Source organism: Dermacentor albipictus, chromosome 10 (assembly GCF_038994185.2).
Source record: "Dermacentor albipictus isolate Rhodes 1998 colony chromosome 10, USDA_Dalb.pri_finalv2, whole genome shotgun sequence".
Classification (NCBI taxonomy): domain Eukaryota; kingdom Metazoa; phylum Arthropoda; class Arachnida; order Ixodida; family Ixodidae; genus Dermacentor; species Dermacentor albipictus.
Window position 1 is genome coordinate 11,097,248 of NC_091830.1, and position 26,510 is coordinate 11,123,757.

General features: G+C 46.3%; 2 protein-coding genes across 2 annotated transcripts in view; both read right to left on the reverse strand.

The window, feature by feature from the left end:
* LOC135917909 (uncharacterized) overlaps positions 1–5,465 on the reverse strand; it is a 35,301-nt gene extending 29,836 nt beyond the window's left edge. The window contains exon 1 of the mRNA XM_070527595.1: positions 5,251–5,465. Coding sequence (XP_070383696.1) covers positions 5,251–5,382 — 132 coding nt within the window. The 5' untranslated portion in view covers positions 5,383–5,465. The remainder of the gene's footprint in view (positions 1–5,250) is intronic.
* Positions 5,466–14,225: 8,760 nt separating this feature from the next.
* LOC135917877 (uncharacterized) lies at positions 14,226–24,477 on the reverse strand. The gene is made up of 3 exons (XM_065451490.2): positions 23,666–24,477; positions 21,366–21,460; positions 14,226–15,666 (listed from the first exon to the last, which is right to left on the reverse strand). The coding sequence occupies exons 1-2, from the start codon at positions 24,300–24,302 to the stop codon at positions 21,417–21,419; spliced, it is 681 nt and encodes a 226-aa protein (XP_065307562.2). The 5' UTR covers positions 24,303–24,477; the 3' UTR covers positions 14,226–15,666; positions 21,366–21,416.
* Positions 24,478–26,510: the final 2,033 nt, after the last annotated feature.

Here is a 26,510-nt window from a genome sequence, read left to right on the forward strand (position 1 = left end):
ATGGTCGATTTAATCAAACATGGAGGAGACATAATGCTCGAAAAACAGGCGGCTCTTTATATGAAGTGTCTATCGACTGCAATGGTCTCAGAAAACGGGAATAATGCAAACATTATACTAATCCACAAAAAGGGAGACGTTAAAAAAGTGAAAAATTATAGGCCCATTAGCTTACTCCCAGTATTATTTAATATATTTATCAAAATAATCTCCAATAGAATAAGGGCAACACTGGACTTTAGTCAACCAAGGGAACAGGCTGGCTTCAGGAAGGGATACTCTACAATGGATCACATCCATGTCATCAAGCGGGCTTTCAAGAAATCCGCAGAGTACAATAAGCCTCTCTATAAGGCTTTCATAGATTACGAAAAGGCATTTGACTCAGTAGAGATACCTTCACTCATAGAGGCATTACGTAATCAAGGAGTACAAAACGCTTACGTAAGGACCTTGGAAAATCTACAGAGTTTCTACAGCTACCTTAATTCTACAGAAGAAAAGCAGGAAGACACCTATAAAGAAAGGGGTCAGACAGGGAGACACAATCTCTCCAATGCTATTTACTGCGGGCTGGGAAGAAGTATTCAAGCTATTAAAGTTGGAAGGCTTAGTAAAGATCGGCGGCGAGTATCTCAGCAACCTTCAGTTTGCCGATGACATTGTTCTATTCAGCAACAATGCTGACGAGTTACAACAAATGATTGAGGACCTTAACTAAGAAAGACATGATCATTGAGGCATATAATATTTTAGGAGTTCTATAAATGTATATATTTCCAGCTGTATATTTTCCCTATTCAGTTTATTGAATAATCTCGGCAAATGATTTTCCAGTGTTTGAAGACCATATGTTCTGCGGTATGTTTCTACATTCCAGCATTCGTTGTAACGGGTGACATGGCTAGGGGCGTCACTATGTAGGTTCGCTGATTGTTTTAAGAATGTGCCGCCATTATTTATTTCCTGTTTATAAAGCTTACTTACTCGGTAATCGTATATTATCATAATAGGCGTAACCTTGTATTATGAAAATATTTCATGTGTGTGAAAACGACTGCGCACATGATCTACTGCACGAAGAAACCTTTCTTGAAATCTATGGACCTTCTGTATATTTCCCTTCGTTGTAGACGCCCACACTAATTGACAGTAGTTTAAACTTGAGGAAACAGGGGGTTATAAATGACCAGCATAACCTTCCTTGACAGAATACTATGGTTGCGATATGTGAGGCCTAAACTAGAGAGAGTTTTGTTGCTAGATGTTTAATATGATGATCCCAGGATAAAACTTGATGAAAAATTACTCCTAATGTTTTAAATGTAGACGCAATTTCGATCGGAATAGAGTTGCAAGGTTATATTTATATTTACAGTTATATTTCTTTCTTTTTCCCTGAACCATATACATTTCGTCTTGAACACATTGATTGTCAGGCGGTTTTTTTCAGACCAGTCTTCCAAAGCAAGCAGCGTAGATTCTGCGGAGTTACAGAATCCTTCAACATCTTTTCCTATTAGGAAAATGCTCCTATCGTCGGCGTATATAATAAATTGTGCTATAGGAGAAATGTTTGTAATATTCATATACATATTGACCAGAGATGGGCCTAGAATACTGTCCTGAGGTACACCACTAGAAACCCGTAGTTGTTCGGAGAGCCATCTATTTTAACAACTTGTTTCGGGTGTTCCAAGTAACGCTGTATTAAACTTAAGGATTTCTCACAATAACCATACGGCTCAAAATTTCGAAATATTCCATGACTCTTGAGGTAGAACGCGTTGGAAAAGTCCAGAAATAATCAAAGTACAAGATTACCTTGCTCTAAATACATTAAAATATGTTTCTTTTGTGTTAGAAGGACAAATTCTGTACTTAACCCTCGCCGAAAGCCATACTGAGAGTTAGTTATCTTGTGTTTCGCTTCAAATTTATTAAATCGGCTTAATCTAACTTTCTAGAATGCTTTAGATAAAATAGCTAGAATAGAGATAGATTAAAAATATGTATTGTAACTCGTGCAAGGCGATCAGCGATATACATAAGAGGTTTAGTTTTAAAACCATCGACATATTTGCCATTAGTCTTACTTAAGCTAGGTATTGTTGTAAACACTTCAGTCTCGCTTGTCGGCTTGAGAAAAGTTGTTTCTCTATTCCATCGAATCTTTTCCAGATTGTTGTGGATTGCATCTTGTACCTTAAGATTGACAAAATATTTATTAAACGCATCTGCAAGTGGTTTCCCCGTTATTTCGGTACCCTTTATATTCAGTTTCCGGATCACATTTGATGTGGCCTTATAATTCAGTAATGAAGCTAATATCTTCCATGTGACATTTGTTGATCCTGTTTTAAAATCTAGAAGATTTGCAAAACATTAACGTCACGCTCTTGCTAAGTCCTTGCCCAAACGATTTCGATAAACTTTAAAATCTTTATATTTATTCTGATCTTTAGTTTTGTTAGAGAGATTGTAAAGGTAATTTTTATGATTTATTCTTACACTCAGTTCAGCTGTGACCTAAGGTTTCTTTGTCTTTCTCTTGTGTTTAACAGATATTTCAGGAAAACTTATTGCGTATATAGGCTGCAGTATTTCAAGAAACATATCATGAGACGCATTGACATCGTCACTTTCTAAGGCCTACTTCCAGGATACTTCTATTTTTTTTCGGAATATCAGAAGGTTCTGTTCTGTAGTATGTTGGAGTGTTGATGTCTGTCTTGAGAACTTACTGTGTGTGTATCCTTCAGTGGAAATAAATATTGATAAGTGGTCACGCACGTTGAAAGAAAATACCCCTAACCCAAGTTTATCCTGGCATATATTGGTAAGAAACATGTCAATAAGCGAGTGTGAATTCACATTATACATTTATCGAGAGGTTAATTACATTTCTAAGCCCATTGGTATTTACCAGGATCTCAAAATTGGTTTTTGTGGTATCATTTTTCATCATATCAATATTCATGTACCCACCGCAGATGAGGCTCAAGTTATTATTAGTGATACAGGTAAATAGTTTGTCTAAGTAGTTAAAAAAGCGAAATGTTGAACCGTTTGGTTGGTGGTAGCGCACAACAACTGCTGTGATTTTTAGTTTAACTGTCAGGATTTCATACTCACTTGTTATTACTGAACATTGTGAAATAATTTCGCCGTAGTAATTTCTTCTAACCGCGACCAGAGGCACAATTTAGACAAAATTTTTCGTGTGTCGGAAGTCTGTAGACATTTGTTTCATCAGGCTGAATATTGCCTTCTGAGGATAACACCGTTTTTAAGATATATGTTCCCATCGTGTTGCAATAAAATGCACTCGCGTTCCAGTCATTTTCGAGATTCATTGCATAAATAGGTACATTTATTTTTTAATTTTTTGTGATTTTACCGCAACTTTTGCAGCACTGATGCAAAAACAAATGCAAGTTTAAAAATTAGTTCGAAGCGGATGTGCCTCTCGAAGCACTGGCTTATATTCGAGTATTGCAATATGTGCGTTAGGGTTCCTGTTGACGAGCTGATAAGTTAAATTTTGTTCATCTTCAATCATGCATTTTGATTTCTAGTGCAATGCCCGCCTATTGAGGTAATTCAGCTCCACGAGCAGAGTTGTGCTTTCTGTCACATGGTGAGCTTAAAAAATTATCTTAACGTTAGAAATGGAACACCCGGTAAGTTTCAACCTTTGTTATTTTAACTCGCAACATTCTCGTTTTGGTGAAAAACAATGATGCCATGAGAACTCGTCAGAAAGATATTGCAGAATCAGAAACCATCCTCTGTACTGCTTGTGCCCAGTGCGGTTCGACCATCTTTGCTAGCTGATACAGAAAGCTATGGTACAAGCGGATGACAGGAAAACATGGCCGCATCTATGAGTTATACACTGCATTAGCGAGGATCAAAAACATGCCCGTGCAAATATATTGCTCGCCGCTGCACCACTTTAGCTCCAGCAAAGTGGCCTAAGTAAACCCGGAATTTCGACCCAGATTAGTTGTGTCCATAAGCTGATGTGTATTTTTCGTAGTCAGTGCTAAATAAGAAAACCACACTTGCACGCATACGTGGGGAGCTATAACGTGTCTTTCAACCACCTCAAATTTGTCAGTACTAGACAGCACATTATTCAACTTTTTTATCATCAAGATGAAACACCTTGAGATAGAAGAAGGAAGGGAATTCAAAGGAGGTTACCGAAATGGGAATTTGCGGTTTGCTGCTCTACGCTGCGAAGAAAGGAAAAAATATAGAGCAGCAAACATTGTGCAGCACCAATAGGACGCAGCACAACGCAATGGCAAATTTAAAAAGTATGCTGAAGTGTGTAGCATTTCATACAGGTGGTTATTCGATGGAAGCGCACAATCTTTCGTACTTGGATTCGATGAGGCCGCGTTTGGATATGCAGAAGACTGAAGAATGTTGTCTTGTGGAGCCTTTCACTGCTCACTCGGGCACACCAGCACTGCACTCATTGCATCAAGTACATGCATCGCGCTTTGAGCAGGTGTTAGTTGTGGTAGTTATTGAAAAGCTCCCGAATAACGTGAAGCGCCAACGTTGGCTGCAACATCACAGATGTTGCGCATGAACTCGCCATACTGATGAAGCGCAAACAAGTGAGCGCCAACGTGCTAAAAGTGTATTTCCCATGGTTTCTAGTTCGTTATTATCAAGACGCTCGATACAAATGCCATAAAGCTGCAGCTAGAGTAAACATCCGCTGCTTGGGAAAGCGTGCTGAAGTTGTGGTTCACTATGCAGAGGAAGGAATCATGTAAAGCCTCAAAAAGCACACGCAAGCACACCAAAAAAAAAACACAGAAACATTTTCTTGTGGTTTTTTTTTTTTTACTCAGTGGAATTAAGAAGATCAACACACTCTAGGCGAAATGCAAGGTTTGCTAACTAGCACACGCAAATTCATGTAACTCATGACCCAGTCATTGCCCTGCATGACGAACTTAGCAAAACTGTGGTTAACAATGTGTTGATCTGCCTTCATCGCCTGCTAGCGTGAAACGAAAATAAAGACCAACTGCACCATTGCTACACGCAGCATCGGCCCTTTGCATGGAATGTTGACATTGCTCAAATAGGACATACGCGAGAATTCAGTATATACCACAGCGGTTTAGCACACTATTATTACCGTGAACTGTACGCGTTGGCCTCCTTGATATCAGACCGTGAATTAACACCATGTATCAGTCGATATGGAACGAAACCACTTACCGTCAATGGATCTTCATACTTCTGTAGGTCCGGTGGCACTTCTGGGTAATACTTTGCCTGTGTGAAGCTGGGACAAAAGCAAAAAGCGTAGATGGCAGCAGTTGCAAGCAAAATACCTTTGCGCGTCGACATGGTCGTCTGTGGTCAGCGACGAATGGCAAGAGCTCGCTTCAAAGAAGCTTCCTTTTATCCGCCAAGAAACACCCCGGCAAGTCTCATTATTAACATGTTGCGCCGCTTCCCATAAGCCATATGGTGAAACAACAATGCCCAAATGAAAGGCCAGATGTTGCTCGAGCGTTGTACAGAAAAATAGGATGCTCGAGTACCTCACCCGCTCGCTCACCCCTATTGGCGAGTGTCTCGTCTACTTCGCGAAAACCAGGTTTATTTATAGAAAGATACTGGTTAAGGCATCCCGGGGACATAACGAGAAGGCGGGACAAAAACAAACAGCACGAGTGCCGTGTGTCCTTGTCCTGTCTCTTCACGTCTGATTTGGCGTTGTCCGATATGGTTTCGCCCTGTCACGCTGTGCTCGCGTATTTTTGTATATACGTACCAGTACACTCAACACACAAACTTATTGCAATATAAAGGACTTTATATCATTTCATGTCACAGATTTTGCCGATGGCAGAACGCGAACTGAGTTTTCACTTAGAGTGAATTATACGTTCCTAAAGCGCGGGCGCGCGAAAAACGCAAGGAAGCTTAGTGCCATGCTTCCGCCCGTCCACGCTGATTTCCTTCAGACTTCCCGTATTTTGCCTTAATTAACTGTATAGAAATTCCGAAAGTTAATTGTTCCACATGAATGCCTAGTGCCTAGTGCATATGTGTATATTACTGTGGCCTTCCCCAATATTTAGCGACTCCTTCTTGTACGCCTGCAAAACTTTTAAGGGAGTTCCACCTGAGGAAATGGTTTTCCTGAGTTCCATCGAAATGCAGGGCAAAACTATAAAAGAAAGCTTACAGAACTGATTTGCCATGTTCTATGTTTGCTCGCTTCCGGTTGTGGATTATTACGGCATCTGTAATCTGGTAGCCCCTTGGTTACCCTAGACTGGAGAGCGACCACCTACAACCCTTTTTGTCCGCATGGTGGCGGCATGCATCCATGACCCCAGAAAACTTCTGGTCATGCATTTCTGTCAGTCAGTTAGTTAAGAAAACGGAAGTATTTTGTCGCATAGTTTACTGCAGGCAGGTATTCTTCATGTGTTCAGATACACAGAAAGTGCGCCATGTGTCGATATCATGTATGGTCTTTTTTTGCGCTAGTTTTTTGAATAATGACAGTAAGATACACTTGTCGAATATTCCAACTTTACAGGAAAACTGATGCCAGCTGAAGGGTTGTGTAAATTTATAGGCTATTGTAGCTGGTATTCTTCCAGTAAGCTTAACCGGAAGTCTTCTGGGATGCCCTAAGCACCCCCTTCCGCCTTTCCTCAAGCAATTAATATCTAGTGAGGAGCAGTGGGAGGCTGCCTTGCACAGCTCCAGGCCCGATCTTCAGAAGGCCATCCTGGAGTGGGCTGAGAGGATAAAGGAGGCCTACTTCAAGTAGTTCCTCCCCCACCCTCTATTCCATTGCCCCCTTCCCTTTAAAGAGGGATAAATAAAGTTTTTCATCATCATCATCATCTGGGAAGCCTGTTCGTAAGCATGAAAAGGTTCAAACGATCAGGGTGAATTTTTCTGCCACTACACAACGCTTTCTTACTGAAAAATGTGGGCAGTTTGTACTAGTGATGCTAGGCTGGGTCACAGTGGAGCTAGGTCCGGCTTTTGCTAAGTGTTGCTAGGTTTTGCTTAAGTCCGGCAGACCTTCATCTCGTCGTGGTCGGTGGCGTCGGGGAAGGCTTCGCGAAGCACTTGCAAAGCATAGCTCTTCTGTTCAAAGTTCTGCACCGAGCTTACCGTGGACAGATTCACGTCGAACCAGAGCCGGTCACAGGCGCGACAGCTGTGCCCGAACTCTGTGCCCAGAAATTAGCGCTGGAATCAGCCGTTCACACCCTCCATGTTTCGGCGGGCTTGACGCTGGAAGTTTACGAGCAGTCGCATGTCCGGATCGCTTTCTCCGCGACGTCGAGCGTTCAGGCGCCGACTCTCGCGTTCCCTGGACTGAAGCTCGGGATCCTCGACTCGGCGTCGCCACTTCTCAGCCGCAGCTTCGGCGTGGTGCTCCGGATCAGCTCGGCGGCGACTGATCGCTTCTCGCTTGGCAGTACGGCGCTCTTCCTGGTAAGCCGCTTCTTCTTCGAGCGTCCGGACTTTCGTCGGTCTTCTCATGGCAGTAGCACGTACGCACGGAGTAGAGGAGGCGACAGGTGTGTCGCCGCGCCGGCTGTTCCGAGCTTTTACTCGCCTGTGCCGTCACGACTCCGCCCTATGCGCGTGGGGCGCGAAGAGGTTACGTGGCCTGGTGCTCTCGCAGGTGGTTGCTAGGCAACGCGAAGCGGCGGACAGCTGGGCTTAGTTTTCTGGTAGCGCTCCACGGCGGAACTAAAAGCTTAAACAGATCCGCTGTTAAAAGCCATATGGGTTTTCTTTGCCGCTTCGGGCTACAAGACGGGCGGATGACGACTTCTCTGTTTCATGAGTATTCCCCCACCTCGTGGGCTTCCGCTGAACTGGTTTGCCAAAATCTGCAGACACAGTGAATTTGCATGCAAACGCAGACGCGGTTTGACCGCCGCGCCCTCTGTTAGCCAGTAAGGCGTGCAAGGCTTTGGTGCAGTTAGCAAGCACTCCACAAGGTGGGCTTTCTCTGAGTTTTGTCTTGGCGGCACCCTCATGGAAGATCGCCAGAATGTCTCAGTGGATCTCTAGTGTGTATAACCGCATATCTTTTTCGATACCTAAGTTTGTTCGTGAGATGTGATCTTTTTGGCTGTCCGCTATTTTGTTACGATGGGGCGCGCGGCTGCACCCGAAAGAGCGCCCATTGTGTTCATGTATACTGCAATTATGGCCGTGACCCGTCTTTCTGTTTGTGAGCCCCGCAAGCGACGACCATGTCTCGTGCCTGATATTGGCTACGATTACTCGAGTGCTATAGCGTAAAGTTATTCCAATCATTTCTATTCGACTGCAGTAATCAGTCCTAGACGATTGGTCAAACTTCTTTCGGGTCATCCCCACTTCGCCTGTCTGTAGCGCTATGTCACGAAAACCGCGAAAACTTTTAATCTGATTTTACTTATTCCCACTGACTATGTATGATTAGACGAAACAAAAGAAAAATTATTACTGGGGCCACACTTTTTTCGCCATTAGCCCTCTGGTATTGCTCAAAACTTTTCGGACTGCGCTCACTTCGCTTTTCGGCCACGCGAAATCACAAAGCCTCGAAAACTCACCACGTCAAACTGACGTGTACGAACTAACTATGCATTATTATGCGCAACCAAACTTTTTTTCCAGATAGCTGGTGACTGCCCCGTTCCGAAAGGAATAGAAGATGCTTACCCACTGTTCACTCTGGCCCTGGCTACTCGGAGCTGCCGGGAAAATTGAATTCCTTTACGTAAATGTTTTCAGGTGGCACTATAACGTTATCGAGCCTTTTCGGCACGTATAAGGGATCACTATGCCAACTCTTCTTCTCTGAGGATCCGTGTTAACGACGTTTTTACCCTTCCGCTACATGCCACCACGGTTATCGATCAGCTGCAGCAATCAAATCAAGGGGGAACGGGCTAATCTTCCACTATGGCAACACCCGCCTCCTCAACTGGTTTAATTATTTCGTTGCGTTAGCTCGGCCCTATCGAAATCATCTCCACTTCTCCGTGCTCCTCGTCTCTTGTAAGCCAGTTGGATAAGAAAGCCCTGTCAATTAAGGTAGTCGATCAAACAAACCAAACAAAAGCGACCTCCTATAAACGAGGAGAGCGTTTGATTGGGCGGTTCAAACAATGCTTCAAACAATGGTTAAAACGTCGGCGGTTGCGTAAATCTGACGTTAGGAGATTCGAACAAAACAGTTCGGAATAGTTTTACGTTATAGGGCCCCGGCTGCACGAGAAAGATCATGAGAAGAGAGCGGGAGTAGGGCAGGGGTACAGTGAACTAGAATATATGTTATGGTTCACTATAGATAAGGGGACATCGAGAACATGCTAGTAGAATGACTTGCTCACCAAACGGTGAGTAGAGTTGGTTTCTCACTCGTAGTATGTGCGGATTGTGTATCGAAAAACGCAGTTATTGCTTACAATACTTGTGGGGCCATCCTTTCGAATCGTCGCTGAAGGCTACCTTGACCATTATTTATATACGACTTTACAAAAAAGCGAAGTGTTACAGCGAAGCTTTATTTGCTCACCTCCTGAGGGTTTGGCAAGATTCCTCAGGGCTGTATCTCCAAGTAAACTTGGCCGATCCCTGGGACAGCATAACAGAACACTACGGCCGCACTTGCAGCCGTCTTTCCGAGGTAAATGCGTTCCACTTGGTGTAAACTTGCCTATTTATGACACACCGTCACTCATTCTTGTGGCAGTGGCTGGTTGGACAAGGTTATGCACGACAATTGTCTACCCATATTATACCTCGGAACTTCAGTACGCGCATCAAAACATGAGCGCACTTGTTTTAGACAGGACGTATTCATAGCCTTGTTTTCGAAGGCTTACTGCGCGGTCAACAAAGAATGCTCGACTTGTAATGGAACGCTACTACATTTTGGCAAGAAATCGCTGGCCAAGCAATGAAAATGCCAAAAGTCCAGGTATGGTAATTACCTTGCCCTTGGCAACACTGGAGTGGGTACGCTTAAGCTTCTTCTGGGCAGTGACCGAGCTGCTCTTGTGGATGACTCATGTCTTTATCTGGTCTGCGCGTCGTCTCGCCAACACCGTGCACTCCAGCGGAAGCTACGAGTCTCTTCAGCCAATCGGAAAAGAGAAGCAGAAGTCCTTGTCTGCCTCTGATCGCTTTCCGCGTGAGGCCCACGAAAAATGAATGAATGAATAAAACTTTATTTGAAACATCTCTTCTTCCGTGCCGTCCAGGTCTACGGAATGCAGGCTTTACGGAATGGTTGGTAGGGCGCAATGGGCGAGCCTTATTCCCTCTCCTGGAACACGCAGCCAGCTCTGGTTATTCATTGGCACACACGAGCCCTAGCCCTCGCTGCACTGCACGGAATCGGCGAGTCCTAGCGCAGTCTTAAAAGGCACATGCGCCTGAGAACCCAGTCATGACATTGCGATGTTGATGATAATGATGACGAAAAACTTTATTCTTCTGAGCAAGCGAAATCTCTGCCCGTGGTGGGCGGCCTCTTTATTCCAGGAGGCATTTCACCTTGGCCTCCTGTAACGTTGTGTGTGTGTCTGAAAGAGAGGGAGAGAAGGCGCACTGTTTGCTTCTACTGAACAAATTTTTGTTAAAGCCAATTGTTGGAACTACTTCAATTTCTCTGAAACCTCCGTAATGTCTCCACATGCTTGAGACGACCCCGCCTCCTAGAAGTGTTTAGTTTGCTGCCCGAAACATATCGTGGCGAATGGGGATATTCCGGTGCTGTCGCATTCTATTGAATTCGAGTGCGAGAGCACCTGAATGCGACGACGAGCTGTGCACACAGTGGAAAACAAGCGCGAAGTCGAGCTTGTTTTCCACTCCGAACATAGTCGCGCTAAGTATATATATAGTTATATTGTGGCATCACGACAGGTGCGCGCCCGTGTGCCCCCGGCGACCTCGCAGGCTCTCATTCATCAATTTGACGCTTCTATAACTCATACTTCTTACAAACATGTGATTTCGCGCATGCTGTTGGCCAGCTAGCACACTACCGATACCACAGGCCACTAGAACATTTCCTTTAAATATAGATAGTAATCTTCTATTGTCCTGATTTTGCTGTTCCTTGCTCCCATTTCTTCTTTTTCCGAAAAATATGTTAGCATAGGAAGGTCAAAGTACGAAAATGTGCGTGACAGAGCAACAAAAGGAAAGCAAGAAATGTTAACCAATCAAGAGCCCGGTTGGCTAAGCTACGTTGGGGGAAGGTGGAGGGGAATAGAAAGAGGAAAGAAACGTAGAGAAAGAAGTGGGAGAGAGAATGGGCGAGAGACGTGCACGGACAGCACTACGGAGTCAAAGGCGCTCGCTCAAGCCAGAAGTTCTCAGAAAGCATAAAAGTACCTTCACTTCCCTCTGAGCCTACGATCGGTGGGGACGATGTTCAAGTATTGCCTGTTCGCTGAGAGGACGATCATCTAGTTTCCGGAGTGCGTTAGACAGAGATTGCGTTTGTACTTCAAACTGAAGAAAGGGGCACAATAGATGGTGAATGTTCTCTTCGCAGCCGCAGACATCACATGCAAGATTGTCAGCCATTCCAATTAGTGCTCAATTAGCTTTCCGAACGGCAAGTTCCAGGCACAACCAACACAGAAGATGCACTTCGCGTCGGTGCAGTCCGGCCGAAGGTCCGAGTTCCAGCGAAGGGTTTTTTAGTCTGTGCCGTCTGGTGCACATTGTATGTGTGGTATTCAACTCAGCTAATGACAGAGGGCGTGCGAGAATGTGAAGCTGTCTCACAGCGTCTGTCCTTGAGATATAAAGGAGGGTGCAGCGGTTTTTCCTAGTTTGACGTTCGAGCATACTTATGCGGGTCATCATTTCCGATGATACCGCAATGGCCTGCTAACCATTGAAAACAGATGTCATGGCTTTTTTCACTGAATTGGCGGATAAGTGCCACGATTCGCACGTCAGTTGATCGAGAGTCCCTCGTCGGAGAAGCGACTGCGTACATTGTAAGGCCGGCCTTGAAGTGCCGAAGGCTGGCAATTTGCTAGTGTAGGAAGCCGCTCACGTGATAAAGGATAGAGAGGGGATGGGAGAGCTGAGAAGGGCGCTTATACTTACGTTATGTGCACGCACGCACGCACGCACGCTGCTGCCCTCCCAGCTGGGAGAGGCTGCTGCCCTCCCAGCTGCTACAGCGCAGGAAATCGCCACTTTTATACTGCGCCGATTTGTTCTTCGTCATGAAGATCCTCGTGAACTCCTAAGCGACCAACGCCGCGTCTTCCTGATTTAAGTCGTTGAAAAATTGCTTGCTGAATGTGCTATTGTTAATCGCACGTGCATCACCTGTCCCCCTCAAACGAATGGTACCACGGAACACTTTAACCGCGCCCCTGGTGACATGCTTACTATCACATCCGACCACTACAGTTGGGACCTAGTTCTCCCCCCATTCGTCACCTACGCCTACAATACCGCAACGCAAGCCCCTTTCGGTTTCTCCCCCTTCTATGTTCTTTACGGCTGCCATCCTCTCATACAATCGATACCACTCATCCCTACAACCCAGACCCATCAGAATGCCTGCCAATTTTGCATACCGCGATAGAACCTGAAGAATGTCGTCAGTTGGCGCGCCGCTTCCTTCCGACGATCAGAATCATCAAAAATGAAAATACGATGCCTGCAACACAACTCCAACTTTTCCACTCAGAACTTTCGTTTGGCTGTCCGTACGGAACCACACACCAGGACTCGCTTCAAAACTTCTTCCCAAATACGATGGACCACAGCCGCATTCTGCAGTGAATTTCTCCCGCTAACTACCTCATAGAGCCGCTCACACCACCATCTGATCTGCGTCGTCGCAACCACGAAGTCGTTCGCGTCCAGCGGCTCAAGCCGTATTACGATTCTGTGGTCTCACCTGCAGACTAAGTCGCCAGGTTGACACCTTTTTCTGATGAGGCCATTATAATGAAGAAGAGCGCCTGGTCTTAGGCAGCAGGACTGCCAACAACAGACAGCAGGATTGTATCCCATCCCTTATGTAGTAGCCCTACTACAAAAATGGAAAGAAATGACATATCGCGTGCCGCAGAGGGTCGAGTTTTTAGACTGTGTTCGGTGAGGCGCTCTAGCAGCGCTCTATCCTTCCAGAGACGCATGGAAGCCATCCTGTGGGGAATACCGGGCGTTCAACTTTGTATGGACGACGTGGTTATGACAAAGGAGGATAATTGCAATGGCACTGCCTGACGACAATGCGGAAGCCATAGCAAGCAATTTTTCAATTCCTGACACGAGATTATCAATGCCCTGTCGCATGCAGTGCAGTTATATTTGGCTCCCGTGTTCACGCCGCCTCTACGACAGATAAGCAATGTTTTCGTACGATGTTCAAAAAGTTCCCCAAGGCCTCTTTAACGGGGACTACCATGGTGCAAAGCATCACATAGTGGATACTCATTTGCGCGTTTTGGAGCTACACGTTCTATGTGATCAGTTTGTGATCAACAGAAACCGAAATTAAACACCTGCTTTAAAATTCAAAGAACCAATTGCACACAACTACAAGCAAGTGAATGACGAACCATCGTCTGGCCTTTCGTACGTTCCCCGATAAAGACTAGCGCTCTAATGACGATCATTAAAATGCATTAACATGACCAGGCAGCTCCCTCGAGCAAACGCTTGCACGTCACCGCTGTTGTGACTTCGGGGTGGAGCATGAAAAAACGAACTCTTTCCGCAGACGAAGAAACGAAAAACTTTATGCATTATTTACAGATAGTCGATGGTAGCGTACATGTAGCTGCAAGAGCGCATCAGACCGGCTGGAAGTGTATCTCCTAACAATGGGCCAGTTCTCCCTTTAGACCCACGCCTCGTCGGCAGGAACCAGTTCGGCAGGTGCCAACGTCACTCGCGTCGAATTCTTGATTCGTCGCGGAGATGGCTGGGTGCTTCTTGAAGTCCCCCCTCTTCGAATTCTTGATTTGTCACGGAGAAGTGGAAGCCCCCGTCGCCTCGATGATAGGCACAACACCGTCACAGACCGATTCGCATAGTTATGGTAAATTAAAAACCTCTCGTACGTAGTCATACAGACCATACAAGCAAAGAAGACCGGACAGTGAAGCAAACAAGACAGGCGCGTGACCCTGTATTAATAAAGATCCCATGTGGCGAACTAACTGGTTATACCTTTATTTATTGCAAAAAGGACACAGTGTGGCGAATCAGCCAAGTGAGGTCATGGGAAAAAAACGCGTCAGCTATACAGTTGCACCAGAAGCGATGTTTCCTTATGACAGTATGGGAGGAATTTATGGGTGCCGAGAACAACGCAAACACATATTGCGCACGTTACATAAAGGAATAGTGGAAGACGAAAGCATAAAACTAGAGGAGCGCAGGTTGTATGGAGGTTTAACAAGTACTAAAAACATACAAGAATGTGAGCATGATGAATGAGTGAGTAAAACTAAAAGAACAGATGACATTAGGTAGCAAACGAAATCATTCAAATACTTCAGTCCGTTGACTCCGACGTTTGAAAAAATAACAAAATGAAAGATCGCTGTTTGGACACCCACATAATTTTTCTCATTCCAATGACGCCAAAGCTTGTCACCTTTTACCCTTTATCACTGAATAAGCGTCTTTGGTTGTCCCTGACTCCAAATTCTTGATAAATTATTAAGGTACACGAGCCTACATGGCGTAGTTGCATCCGGTATCTAGAACATAGCTTTCCTGCACTCCTGCTTACGATGTCTGTCTCTGACAATTAAGTTGGCGTTGCGTTGATAAAGCTTGCGCGCAATCTGAATTTTCATATATGGTGAAGGCAAAGGGTCCGTTGAAATGATTTTGTTTGAGACTGCAAGTTTTGAGGAGTGTTGATTCAAGCACATCCACCTGTCATTACACTTCCTCCGTGACAGCATGCCGTTTTATTTCGCATTTGGATATGGCAGGGAGCTTTTGCAGGTCATCCTATAGTGAAGAGCGAGCAGCATGGTCACATCCTAACCCTAAAAGCAGGCATAGTACCTCAGCATGTCGTGTAGGTTTCGATGTGCAAATTCATGCCAGGAGAGTCGTGTCGAATACGACTTTTAGCGCCAGCAGACAAGGACGGAAGGGAGACGACAACACAATGCGCTAACTTCAACAACTTGATTTTCAGGAAGTACACACTTGAAAATCACACCTGAAAATCAAGTTGTTGAAGTTAGCGCATTGTGTTGTCGTCTCCCTTCCGTCCTTGTCTGCTGGCGCTAAATATGATGTCAATTTACCAACACGCCCAACAAATGGCAAGAATACGACTTGTGTGCTTCTTGGTAGAGCGTTTAGTGAGCAAGCACCCTGACCGCGCCGTGCGCCACAGTGTCCTAAATGTTCATGCGGGCGCGAATGCAAATTGCTCCTTCAAATTATTTATTGCGTAGACTGTGCAGCTATCTCTGTGGGGCATTCATGAAATGTATAAAATGCATTCAGGATGAGCCGCTAGCCGCCCTTCTGGACATAAGATATTTTCGTGGTGACATCGATGAGAAACGTGGTACTCAAGAGAAGCCTTCAATGCTGTCGCTGGTGGTTGCGTGCGTGAAGATGCACCCCCTGGAGGAAAGGAAACGACCAGTATAAAACGACACATAAAGGTAACTTACAGTAGCAATATATATTCTAGGCGCCAGAACTGTAAGGGCCATTACCCACTGTAATTGAACTAGACACTCAGAAAACTAAATTTGATTTTGGACAAGGAACGATCATCACAGTATTGTTCCGCTTCGAAAGCCAATATTCTCTGCATGGCATCCAAATTAAAAGAGTATCTCAATATAAATACTTAGGTGTCATTCTAATCGAACATGTTTCTTGGTCTAAACACATCTCATATGTAAACGGGAACGCCTTCAAAATATTAGGTTATTTACGCCACACTTTAGCTAAGACCCCCCGCAATAATTAAAAGCTATTATATATACCGTTAACTCGCCCTGTTGTAGAATATTCGTCTGTCGTTTGGCTCCCCTTCAAAACAAGGTGAAATGAGCTCGCTCAAGACGTTCAACGAAAATCTATGCGCTTCATTTGCCAAAGTTACAGCCACAGTTTCTTACCATCACAGGCTCAACAATCTTTGAACATTGAACGTTATCGCATTGAAGCCTTAAATTTTTTATAGGCAATTAATAACTTCACCTCTGGTTTTTCTACTGTAAATATGTCACATTTACTAACGCAAGTTGTAACCGTAGCTCCCACGTCTTGAACGTAACTCCTATTTTTGATCGTACCAACACATTAAAATACAGTTTTTCTCTATGTCAGGCAGAGATTTGAAACTCTCTACCCGGTAACGTTCGTTCACTATCACTAAAAGATTATACAGCTACCAATTGGTAACCACCGCGCCAACATGTAAAGCGCTTCTTTTTAATCATTCATTTTTTGTGTCTGTGCGTGTATTTAATGTATGATGTATAATGTATATTGTTCCCACTCCTGCTCAGTATGAATAAATAAATAAAAAATAAAATTCATCCTTGCAAGGAAACTGCAATAAAAACTGCATCGAGTTCCATTTTGACTGCAGAGCAATTAAAGGGCTGCTTTGTCCGGTTTCCTTGAAAACAGGATTTCATAATTGCTATATTTGCGTACTTGAAAGCTCACTCGACGTTATTAATATGAAACGTCGACTAAAACATGACTCAGTGATGCCGCGATGTCTTTTCATGCACCCCCATGCACATTCAACACATGCATGCGGCGCCTACAAGTGATACACTCATGATGGAACACTTCTATGCGAAACAGTACGTCACACAAAGACGCAAAGAACTAAAGCATTACACACACGCACGAAGCGCAGATCAGCAACTGTTCAGCAACAATGACGGAACAAAATCTCCGTATATCCGGCCTTTCTTTCAGTCAGTGTCATCAAACAGTTCTTGTCTTATATTTTATCGCGATTGAGTCAACTTCGCGTGCCCTGACTATGAGAATGAAGCGCGTAGCTTTTAGCGTTCACTTTTAGGTTATTGTTCGCAACAACCCCAACGAATATAAACTACTCAGCGATTTTGGTTTGCACATATTTTACGACTACCTGTCTGAAATGTTTGAGACAATACGTTCTAACCGCTTTTTGTTCTATAGTTCTTTTTTTCGTCTGCGAAATTATGAATGCTCAGACACGCAAAAGACCAAAGCTGCAAGAGGGCTCGACGTGAAGTCTAGTTCGCAATTAATTTGAACCCCCCAACACAGGCTTTAAAAGAACATCAGTGTACGGCATGATTTCACCTTATGAACGCAGCCCGAAAACAAATTGTTCTTGCTGCGATCACTATTCCAACCCGCTACCACCTTCCCAGCAACAGATCCCTGGCTTCATGCAACCACTCAGCGGCAGCGAGTAGGTCAGCCGTAGATGCTTTCTTTGTACATTTCGTAGAGGTCTGGAACCCGCTATATCACCGGCGCTGTCAATATACCTTGAACATCAACAATCAACATTTTGTGGCGAAAATGACGGAACAAAGAAGATTCAAAATTTTTCGATAATGCTTGGATTGAGCTACAGGATGAATTTCCTTTACGTTGGACAGCTTCACGCAGGCAGCAGTGGGACATGAGCGTTCATCTGCTAGGATTCATTCAAAACTGACGCGTACCGTTCGAAAAGGTGTGAAACTTCATGACAATATACTGCGTCTGCCAGTGCGAAAGCGGTGAAGAAAAATCAGGCAGAACACCGTGGCCTTACCAGTTGAGGTCATGATCTGAGGTTTTTTCACAATGCAGCTCAAAGCGCAAATAATTTAAATGAACATAACTTTGTGAAGCGAAAGCCGTAGTCGTAAAAAGGAGGCAGAAAAAACCCTGCCTCTCCGCTTCACCACCACGCGGCGCGGCATCCACATACGATGACGATTCAGGCTCGACTCGACGACATTGTAATTTTTCTTCTCCGAATTAAATTTCTGGCACCTACGTACAAGTATTCACTCCAGCGGACACCGGGCGGAGCTGCTCAAGGCTCACTGTGCATAATATGGTGCCAACTACGGTGTCACTGCTTCGAATACCAAGGAAAACTACAAGCTTTCCCAAGGCGCGAAAATATCAGAATACGCATGTCCCCTTCCCTGCATTTGGTGCCTGAAAAAAAATTACTGCCGAAGCAGTCTGTACAGATGGTTGACCAGCGACTCTGAAACATGTGACCGCGGTGTTTATCACTGATATTATTCCAACTGTTCATTAAATGACGGCGTGGCAGGCTGCCCGATCCCCGGTACGCAGTCGCTGCTTGCACTCGGCTGCACATGCCTGCTCTTGTGCACGGGCAGCAGCATCGGCACGGCGTAGACGAGCTCGTTTCCGGGTCTGCCGGTGGCATTGCTGATCGAAAGCTGCCTGCGCCTAAAGAGTACGTATGACGCGTGGTCTAGCCATTTCGAAGCCGGAGAGAAACTGCTGGGCGCGCGCTCGGCTACGACGGAAAGCAACGGCGTCAATACTGGCCCAGATAATCCAACACCATCAGATATCACAAGGCCTTTTTCACTCCTATAAATGACGTCATGTTACCTGGCCCGACCGCCATTGAGCGATTTTTACGTCACCGCTTTCATCACGCTAGTTATGTCAACGGAAACTTCGGGCCAGGGAGTGTGACGTCATGGACCGGAGTGAACAGGCCTTCTATTATGTAGGTGGTGTTGGCTAATCGCGCGCCTTTTTTCTGTCTTTTTATTTCGCGCGTGCGCATGGGGTGGCGCTGGAGAAGTTTCCGGCGTACAAGCGACCGACAGACAGGCGGACGAATCGGCTAGCCATATACAGCTTCGTTATAAAAAAAAAAATAAGTGGCCCATGCGAGCACAGAATCCAAGAACATTTAGTCGATTTTCTTGCAATAGCACATACAGGATCGAAGTACACGGGCACCAGATACATGTATTCTCGTGGACCACTTTCTGTGGCTATGAAGCGAAAGCTACGGAGGCAAAGGGCGCACAAGTGAGAGCGCTTCTGAAAAAGTGCCGCGATTTCATCCACGTTATTTTAAATTGGGAACACCTTATTAGCAACAGTCAAAAAAGTCTAAATGCATCACTGAATGTAAAATCTTGCTTATTTTGCAGCTTTTCCCTTCCGCGTATAGGGAAACGCGAAACCGTCACACGTGGGAGTTGCGTCGGTTCAGCGTCTCTTCCGAGCAACCAAAAGCACTGTCAAACGCTGGTGGACTACTTCGCGCGCTAACACATGTGCAGGACAGAATCCTGCTAGCACTCGACGTCCATAAGACATTTGATAACATCTCACAAACTACAATACTAGACGGACTACGAGATGTCGGGTGTGGAGAAAGAGTATTTCATTACGTTCAAGACTTCCTGAGCAGCCGCTCCGCGAACATAGGACTGGGTTTAGCACGTTCTGCCCTGTATCGCCTACCAGATAAGGGCACTCCTCAAGGATCCATATTGTTACCACTTTTTAACATCGGCTTACGTAGAACGGCCCTGGACTTACAGAAGAACAGGGACCTTGGCTGCGCCATATATGCAGAAGACATTACACTCTGGGCCTGTAAAGGGTCCCATGGAAACCGACAGAAAACGCTTCAACAGGCCATCAACACCATTGAAAGCTATATGAGGCCAGCAGGCGTGAGGTGCGCACCAGCAAAATCGGAGTATATTCATATTAGACCTAGACATACACTAGCGACCAGGCCTCCTGATCTGCAGCTCACCTTGGAGGGAGAGCCCATCAAGAGGGCATCCCACCTGCGCGTACTGGGAATGTGCATTCAAGAAATGGGCAGAGTTAGCATAGCGTTCTCCAATCTCAGACGCACTGTTCGGAGCGTAACCGGGCTTATTGGCACAGTGGCACCCAGCCGAGAAGGCATGACCGAAGCAGACACCATGCAGCTAGTAAATGCCTTCGTCATTAGTCGTCTAACGTACGCTCTGCCTTTCCAAACCATGCGGTGTAACGACATCGAACATGCGGATAAGCTCATAAGAATCGCCTGTAAAGCAGCACTCGGCCTGCCTGAAAGCACAAGCACGATCCGACTGAACGAATTAGGAATGATGAACACTTTCGAGGAATATGCAGCGGCCACTCTAATGGCGCAGCGTGAACGGCTAATCACGACACCTCAGGGACGCTCGGTTTTACAAAGACTTCACTATCCACTGACACCACAATATTGCGGCGACGAAGCAATACTACTGCCATCTGAAATCTGAGAGCGGATCCACGTGGCCCCACTCCCCCGTCATATGCACCCAGTCCATCATGCGGCACGGAGACGCGCGCGGGCAGCCATCTTACTGCGATCCGGATACTTACTTTACAGACGCGAGTTCGTATCACGAGGATACAGGCACCCTCAATACATTTGCAGCAGTCGTGACTAGCCAAGGACGAACAACCGTAGCAGCATCTATACACACAAAATCGGTTGCAACGACCGAAACTGTGGCCATAGCCCTGGCCCTACGCGCCGCGGAAGCTAAGGGCCAATCGGCATACGTGCTGACAGATTCGCAGGACGCCTGCCGCCTCTTCCTTGGGGGGGCCTTACCGGGCTGTGTCTTCTGCATCCTAGGAACGGAACTCGCCATGGATCATTGCGTGACCTGGTGCCCGGAGCACTCAGAGATAGCGTGGAATGAACGGGCGGACCGCTTGGCTCGAGGCATGACAGGCCGAGCCGCGGGCCACACCACCCGAGAGAAAACCTCGACACCCAGTGCGCCAAGAGAAATCCTCGAATTACAACGGCTAAGTAGGCGAACCAAAGCCCTTCCTCACCCAGACCTAGACAGGAGGCAAGCACGGTACTGGCGCCGCCTGCAAACAAACACTATTCCACATTTATACAAGCTACACAAAATGTACCCAGACAAATACAGCAACAAATGCCCGTGGTGCGAAGGAACACCGACATTTGGAACACATAACATTCCAGTACACGTTACGTCCGGCGGCTGCCACCTCGCCGCTGGTAGACAACACTCTACATAACTGGTCGTGGGAGGCGCGACTCGCGGAAGTGGAATTGGGAAGCCCACTGGCGACCCTTGACCAGGCCCGGCGAGGCGCTGTAACCGGTGGGGCCCAGGAGGAGGGGCTCCACCCACCATAACCAAACAACCTCTATTACAATAAACGTTTACTCTCTCTCTCTTTGTAACACATGTGCAGAAGCTCAGCCCCCGTAGCTTTCGCTTCATAGCCACAAAAAGTTGTCCGCGAGTGTAGGCTGTCATCCTCACCTAGAAGGTGGCGGCCTTCAACTTGACCGTCGGTGTCATTTCCCGGGACAATTATCGCCCCTGTTGCCGCTCTTCTTCGGTGGTGGTTTGGCGTTCTGCATCAATGGAAAACAGGTAGATATTCTGAAGCGACAAGAGCAAACATTTTTAAAATCCATTAAGTTTTGGAACCGCAAGGAGCCTATCTTAAACTAGGAATTTCGTCTTCTAGTACATGAAACGAGACCGACATGAAACGCACCTCGGTATGTTGTGGCGGCGTGCCCAAACGGCTTCCTCCCACCTAACATCATACTTTATAATTCTCCATACAAAAAAAGAAATAGAACAAGACTTGAACATAACCATTCACTCAAAGTGAATGCTTGCGTAGAACTTTACTGTGCAATTTAGGGGAAGGGAGGAGACAGAGAAGAGAGGACCGTAAACGCACAAATACATATTTTCGCGCGCCGCCTGGCAATTTTCTTGAGACTGTCGAAACTTGAGCGCGAGAATAAGAATAGAAATCCATACTTCGTTTTTTTTTCACGAGCATATCACCATTATCTCTCGATTTAAAAAAAGCTGAGAAGGGTAATGTGCGTGTCTAGGATGATTTTTTTGTTTTTCCTTAAGCTCGATAAAATTGTTTGCGACGCGTCGAAATTGGCGATTCTGCAGTTCACCGACCAACCTCGCAAACGAGGGAAGGTTTCGGAGGGTGACGATTGCGCAGCGACGAAAAACGTTCAAATCGGGCACAATAACTTGTTTAGAGGAATTGGCTCACCGTACACGTGCGCAACGGTTCTATCGAACTATGCTCATCTGCACCCAGAGTTAACCCACGAACTATGGGTTCCTCAATAATACCGGATCAGTACTTCTTGGCTGGGCATGCCGCATATAATTGAGAGCGGTGCTGAATTTTGATGTACAGTACTGTGCAGTTTTCAATAAATGTGCTTGTTTCTAAGGGGGAAATACGCACGCTGATAGTTTGAACTTTGCTATGAGCTTGCCGGAATTTCATTTTCACGGTGCAGTATTGGTTGGGAGAACCCCGTAGTGAACTATCTGTTTTCAAACTTCACACCTGTCTAGTCAAGAGCTAGCTTGTGGAGGATTGCGTACTATATCAAGTGAAAAACGAGGATCTTTTTTTTTTGATGGGGCAAATAGCAGGCTCACTATTTTTCTATTTCTGGGCAATTTCTCTTGTCTCATTTCTTTCGGCTGCGTGATAATACCGAACCTGACGTTTCTGAAGTATTTTCGGCTGCTGCAATTCCTTCCGCTGCACGCAGCCGACAAAGAAGCATGGCCTTCGATATTGGCTCCTGTCACCTTGCGATTGCCGCCCACGGGGACCGTGAATTTTCTGTTTAAACTTCCAGTTCAATTCGCCGTCTTCCCGTCTCTTAATGCCACGTCTATCAGTTTTGTTCGACCAATATTTGCCGAATAATATGACTGAGCGCAAAACATTCGAGCATGCCCATTTCAGTTCAAAAGCTATACGAGCCGAATGCTAGACGTCCACGTGCGGCCATAGCCATGTAGGTTCTGTAGCACTTCTACACAATGACGACCACAGGTGGCATCGCGTTCTAGCACACGTGGTCAAGAAGGTGGAGGCAATGAAGGCATAGTCATGCCCACTCTTTAAATGCGCACTTCGAGGAAGCCCGCGAAGTTCTACCTTCTCGTCATGTTCCTTGCCCCTTACAGGCGACATTCAAAATCCTGCTTTTAAAAGCACAGGCAATGGTTGATTGTTTGCTTGACTCAGTGACTGTTTCTTCTTAAAGTAGTAAATCGACACTCAAGCTGTAAAGCACCTGAGTGAAGGGTCTCGAAGAAATCGATGCTTCGAGGTGCGTTTCTTGTTTTCGAAATCCGTATTCTTTGAAATGCGGCGGTCATGGTTCGGAATGAAAGCTGCGGCGGTAACTCAAACTTTCAACATCGTTCTCACCCGTAGTCCCTCACAATTGTGACATGACTGCTGGGCAGATTGTTGGCTTTATACAACTCCCTTATACGGGGACCAAGTACAGTCCCGCTCAATTCTGTCTAGAGTGCACCAGCAGGCGGCTCCGATTAGCTCCGATGGACGCGGTGGACGTCTGGCGGTGGCTTCTTGGTTAGAGATAACGCGCACTGGCCACATAGATCTGCAAGATGGCGCACGTTGATGTTTGCAAGAGGTGGCACCTGCTCAGTGCATTTGTCATGACGGGGCAGACCACTTGTGCACTCTACAGAACAAAATACCACAGCTACGTAGACGTAGTGTCTCCTACGTGACGGCTTACCAGTTCTGTCGGTCATCCGATGCTCGAGCGGGTCGCTGCAATAACGCATGGCCGCACCAAACACGGAACTCAGGTCTCTGTAAACACCACCCACCACTTCGACTGGAATTTCGCGCAGCGCACGGCCGAGCGTGATCATCAGCCGGCGCTGGATCCTCAGTCCCGTCGAATGGGCGGCCACGAAGGGCAATCCGGGCCAGAGGCACAAGCACAGTAACTTGTGGTCGTGCGGCTCAAATCCTGGCTCCATGGTCAGAAGACAGGCGTGCAAGGCACCTCCTTCACTAGCCTGCATGGCCGTCGTGTTGGAGATAGGCTCCATCATCGAAGAAACCAAGTGTCCCAGAAGCTCGGAACAGTCAACTGTAGCGGCAGGGACGTCAAAGCGGTACAGAAGCCAAGGGCTAAGCCTGTCCCGCCGCATGAGCCAGCAATACAGCCAGGCGACGTAAGCGAGCCGATGCTCCCAATAGTTGACGGCATCGAGAGAGCACTGAATCCTGTTGACGGCATTTACCACTGTTTTGCCTTTGAGCCGAGAAAGCCAGGGCGCTTTGACGTCATCGAGAGAGTGCAGTTCGTCCGCTGACAGCTGGCCGAGACGAACGCAGAGAGCCTCCACGTCCTTGGTTGTCATCTGAGATTCTAGAGGTGGTGGAAGCACTTGGCTACCTTGATGGCGTCGTTTGGCGGCTGTGACGTTCCGCCGGCGTACAGGCACTATGGTTTGCTGGCAACGCCGAGGAACTTTTGTTCCGTCTCGTCGGCAGTTGCCGCGGGAGAGCGAGCGGAGTCGCCGTCTGGTGGACTCCCCGTTGTCAGCTGGACAGTGGTTGCGCATGCGCAGAGTACATATCTCGTAAAGATTGTTCCGTGAGTGTCACTGTCGTAAGGGCAAGCAAGCGCACTCATCGTAGCTTGCAAGCCCTTACCACCGTGAATGGAAATAATTGAATCTTGCACGGTCACATTTTCTCAAATACAAGATTAGTGATCGTCCTTATCGAGCATCCCTTGTGTGATCACTGCACCCTCTGTTGGCCACAGACGTTAAATTGTATCGCATCCCGCTGGGGTTTTACTAAATCTGGGGTTTCACTAAATCTGGGGTTTTACCTACTAAAACCATGATCTCATTATGAGGCACTCCGTAGTTGGGGACATCGCTATAACTTTCACTGCCTGGGGTTATTTAACACACACTTAAATCTAAATACATGAGCTTTTATGGCATTTTGCCCCGATTTAAGTGCGGCTGCCATGGTTGGAAGTTGCACCCGCGACCTCGTGCTTAGTAGTTTAATGTCATTGACCCTTAGCCAAGGTGACGGGTTGCTTTTCATACCACATATACTATAATCCGCGTAGCTTCCGCGTGCAAGGCTTTCGGATTTGCGCATGCGCTGAAAAGTTGAAATCTAAGTGAACGTGACACTCAGCGGTCTATCTTGTATTGTATCATTGTCACCACCTGAGTAACGTAATGCTCTTGTTGTCATGAAGTAGTTGTCATACCACGTGCCTCGTTCCATCGACGTCAATCTTTCTTCGTCATTGTACTCTGATCATACTGTCGTCATTGAATCGTAATTAGACTGCCCTTTGTCGTGCCGTGACAGGTCAGACAGCCGCTATCATGCCTCCATTGTCATACCATCGTCGCAATGCCGTCGTGGTCGTGCCATCGTTGTCACTCTAACTTCGTCATACGACCCTCGCCATGCCGTCTTCACCGCACCATCGCCGTCGTACGCTCGTAGTCATTCCATTGTCCTACCGTAGTCGTGCAACCATCCGTCACTGCGTCCTCGTCATCCTGTCTTCGCTAGGATGCTGCCGCCGTCGTTTAATCGTCATCATTGTAATTTCGACATCCGGCTCTTGTCATGCGGTTGTCGTCAAACCTTTGTCCTCATGCCATCGTCACCACGTTGTCCTTGGAGCATTGTCATCACTTCAATGTCGTCATATCACTGTTGTCGTTTTGTCGTCATCGTACCACCTTCGTTGATTCATTGACATTCTCCCTTGTTCCTTATTCGATCGCATCCATGCTGTCGTCGTTCAATCGGGATCATGCCGGCGTCCTCATTGCGACGTCGTCACACACACGCTATCACGTATTTGTTGTCACATCGTCGCCGTTCCGCCTTGTTGGTGATGCCATCGTCGTCATCATCTCTCCTTCATCTGGTTTGTCGTCATATTGCTGTCGTCGTCTTCATGTTTCGTCGTATACCGTCATCATAGTTCGAAGAACGACCTTTCATTGTCGGCATGTGGTCGTCGTTATACGCCTTTGTCAGTCGATCGCCATCATGCCTGCTACGTCACTCCATCGTCATTGCATCGCCGTCGTACAGTCGTCGTCATGCTTGCATACTCGTGGTCGACCTTGACAGGCGCGTTCCGTAGCAGAGTGGAACGATATAGGTCTATGTGGCATATAGGCGAAGCAAAAGAAGTCTGATAATTACCACTAAGCATGTTAAATAAGCGAGACTTGAGGAACGTAATCTGTCGCTAACTTGTTTTATTGTTATTCACATTGCGGTCGATAGTCATCGTGAGATGAGTTCGACAGTAATTTTTCTGTATGCATGACGTAAGCTAGGCGTGAATAACTAATAATATTCAATAAGATTCTAACACCTGCCGCAGAAAGAAATGTGTTGGTAAATGCATTTTGCTGGGTGGCGCACTTCCCGTGATGGGCTCATGCGCGAGCTGTTACGTTTGTGTCGTTTCGCGCATAGGACCATTTTGCGCGCACTGCACGAGAACACCTGATTAACAGCATAAAAAAGACCATGATCGCGGTGCTGTAACACGGTAGAAAATGACA

Excerpts from the sequence above, each read along its gene's own strand:
- LOC135917877 (XM_065451490.2), bottom strand. The coding sequence starts at position 24,302 with ATGACAACCAAGGACGTGGAGGCTCTCTGCGTTCGTCTCGGCCAGCTG. Across the intron at positions 21,461-23,665 it reads TCGGATGACCGACAGAACTG|AACGCCAAACCACCACCGAA; the intron begins GTAAGCCGTCAC and ends CCATTGATGCAG.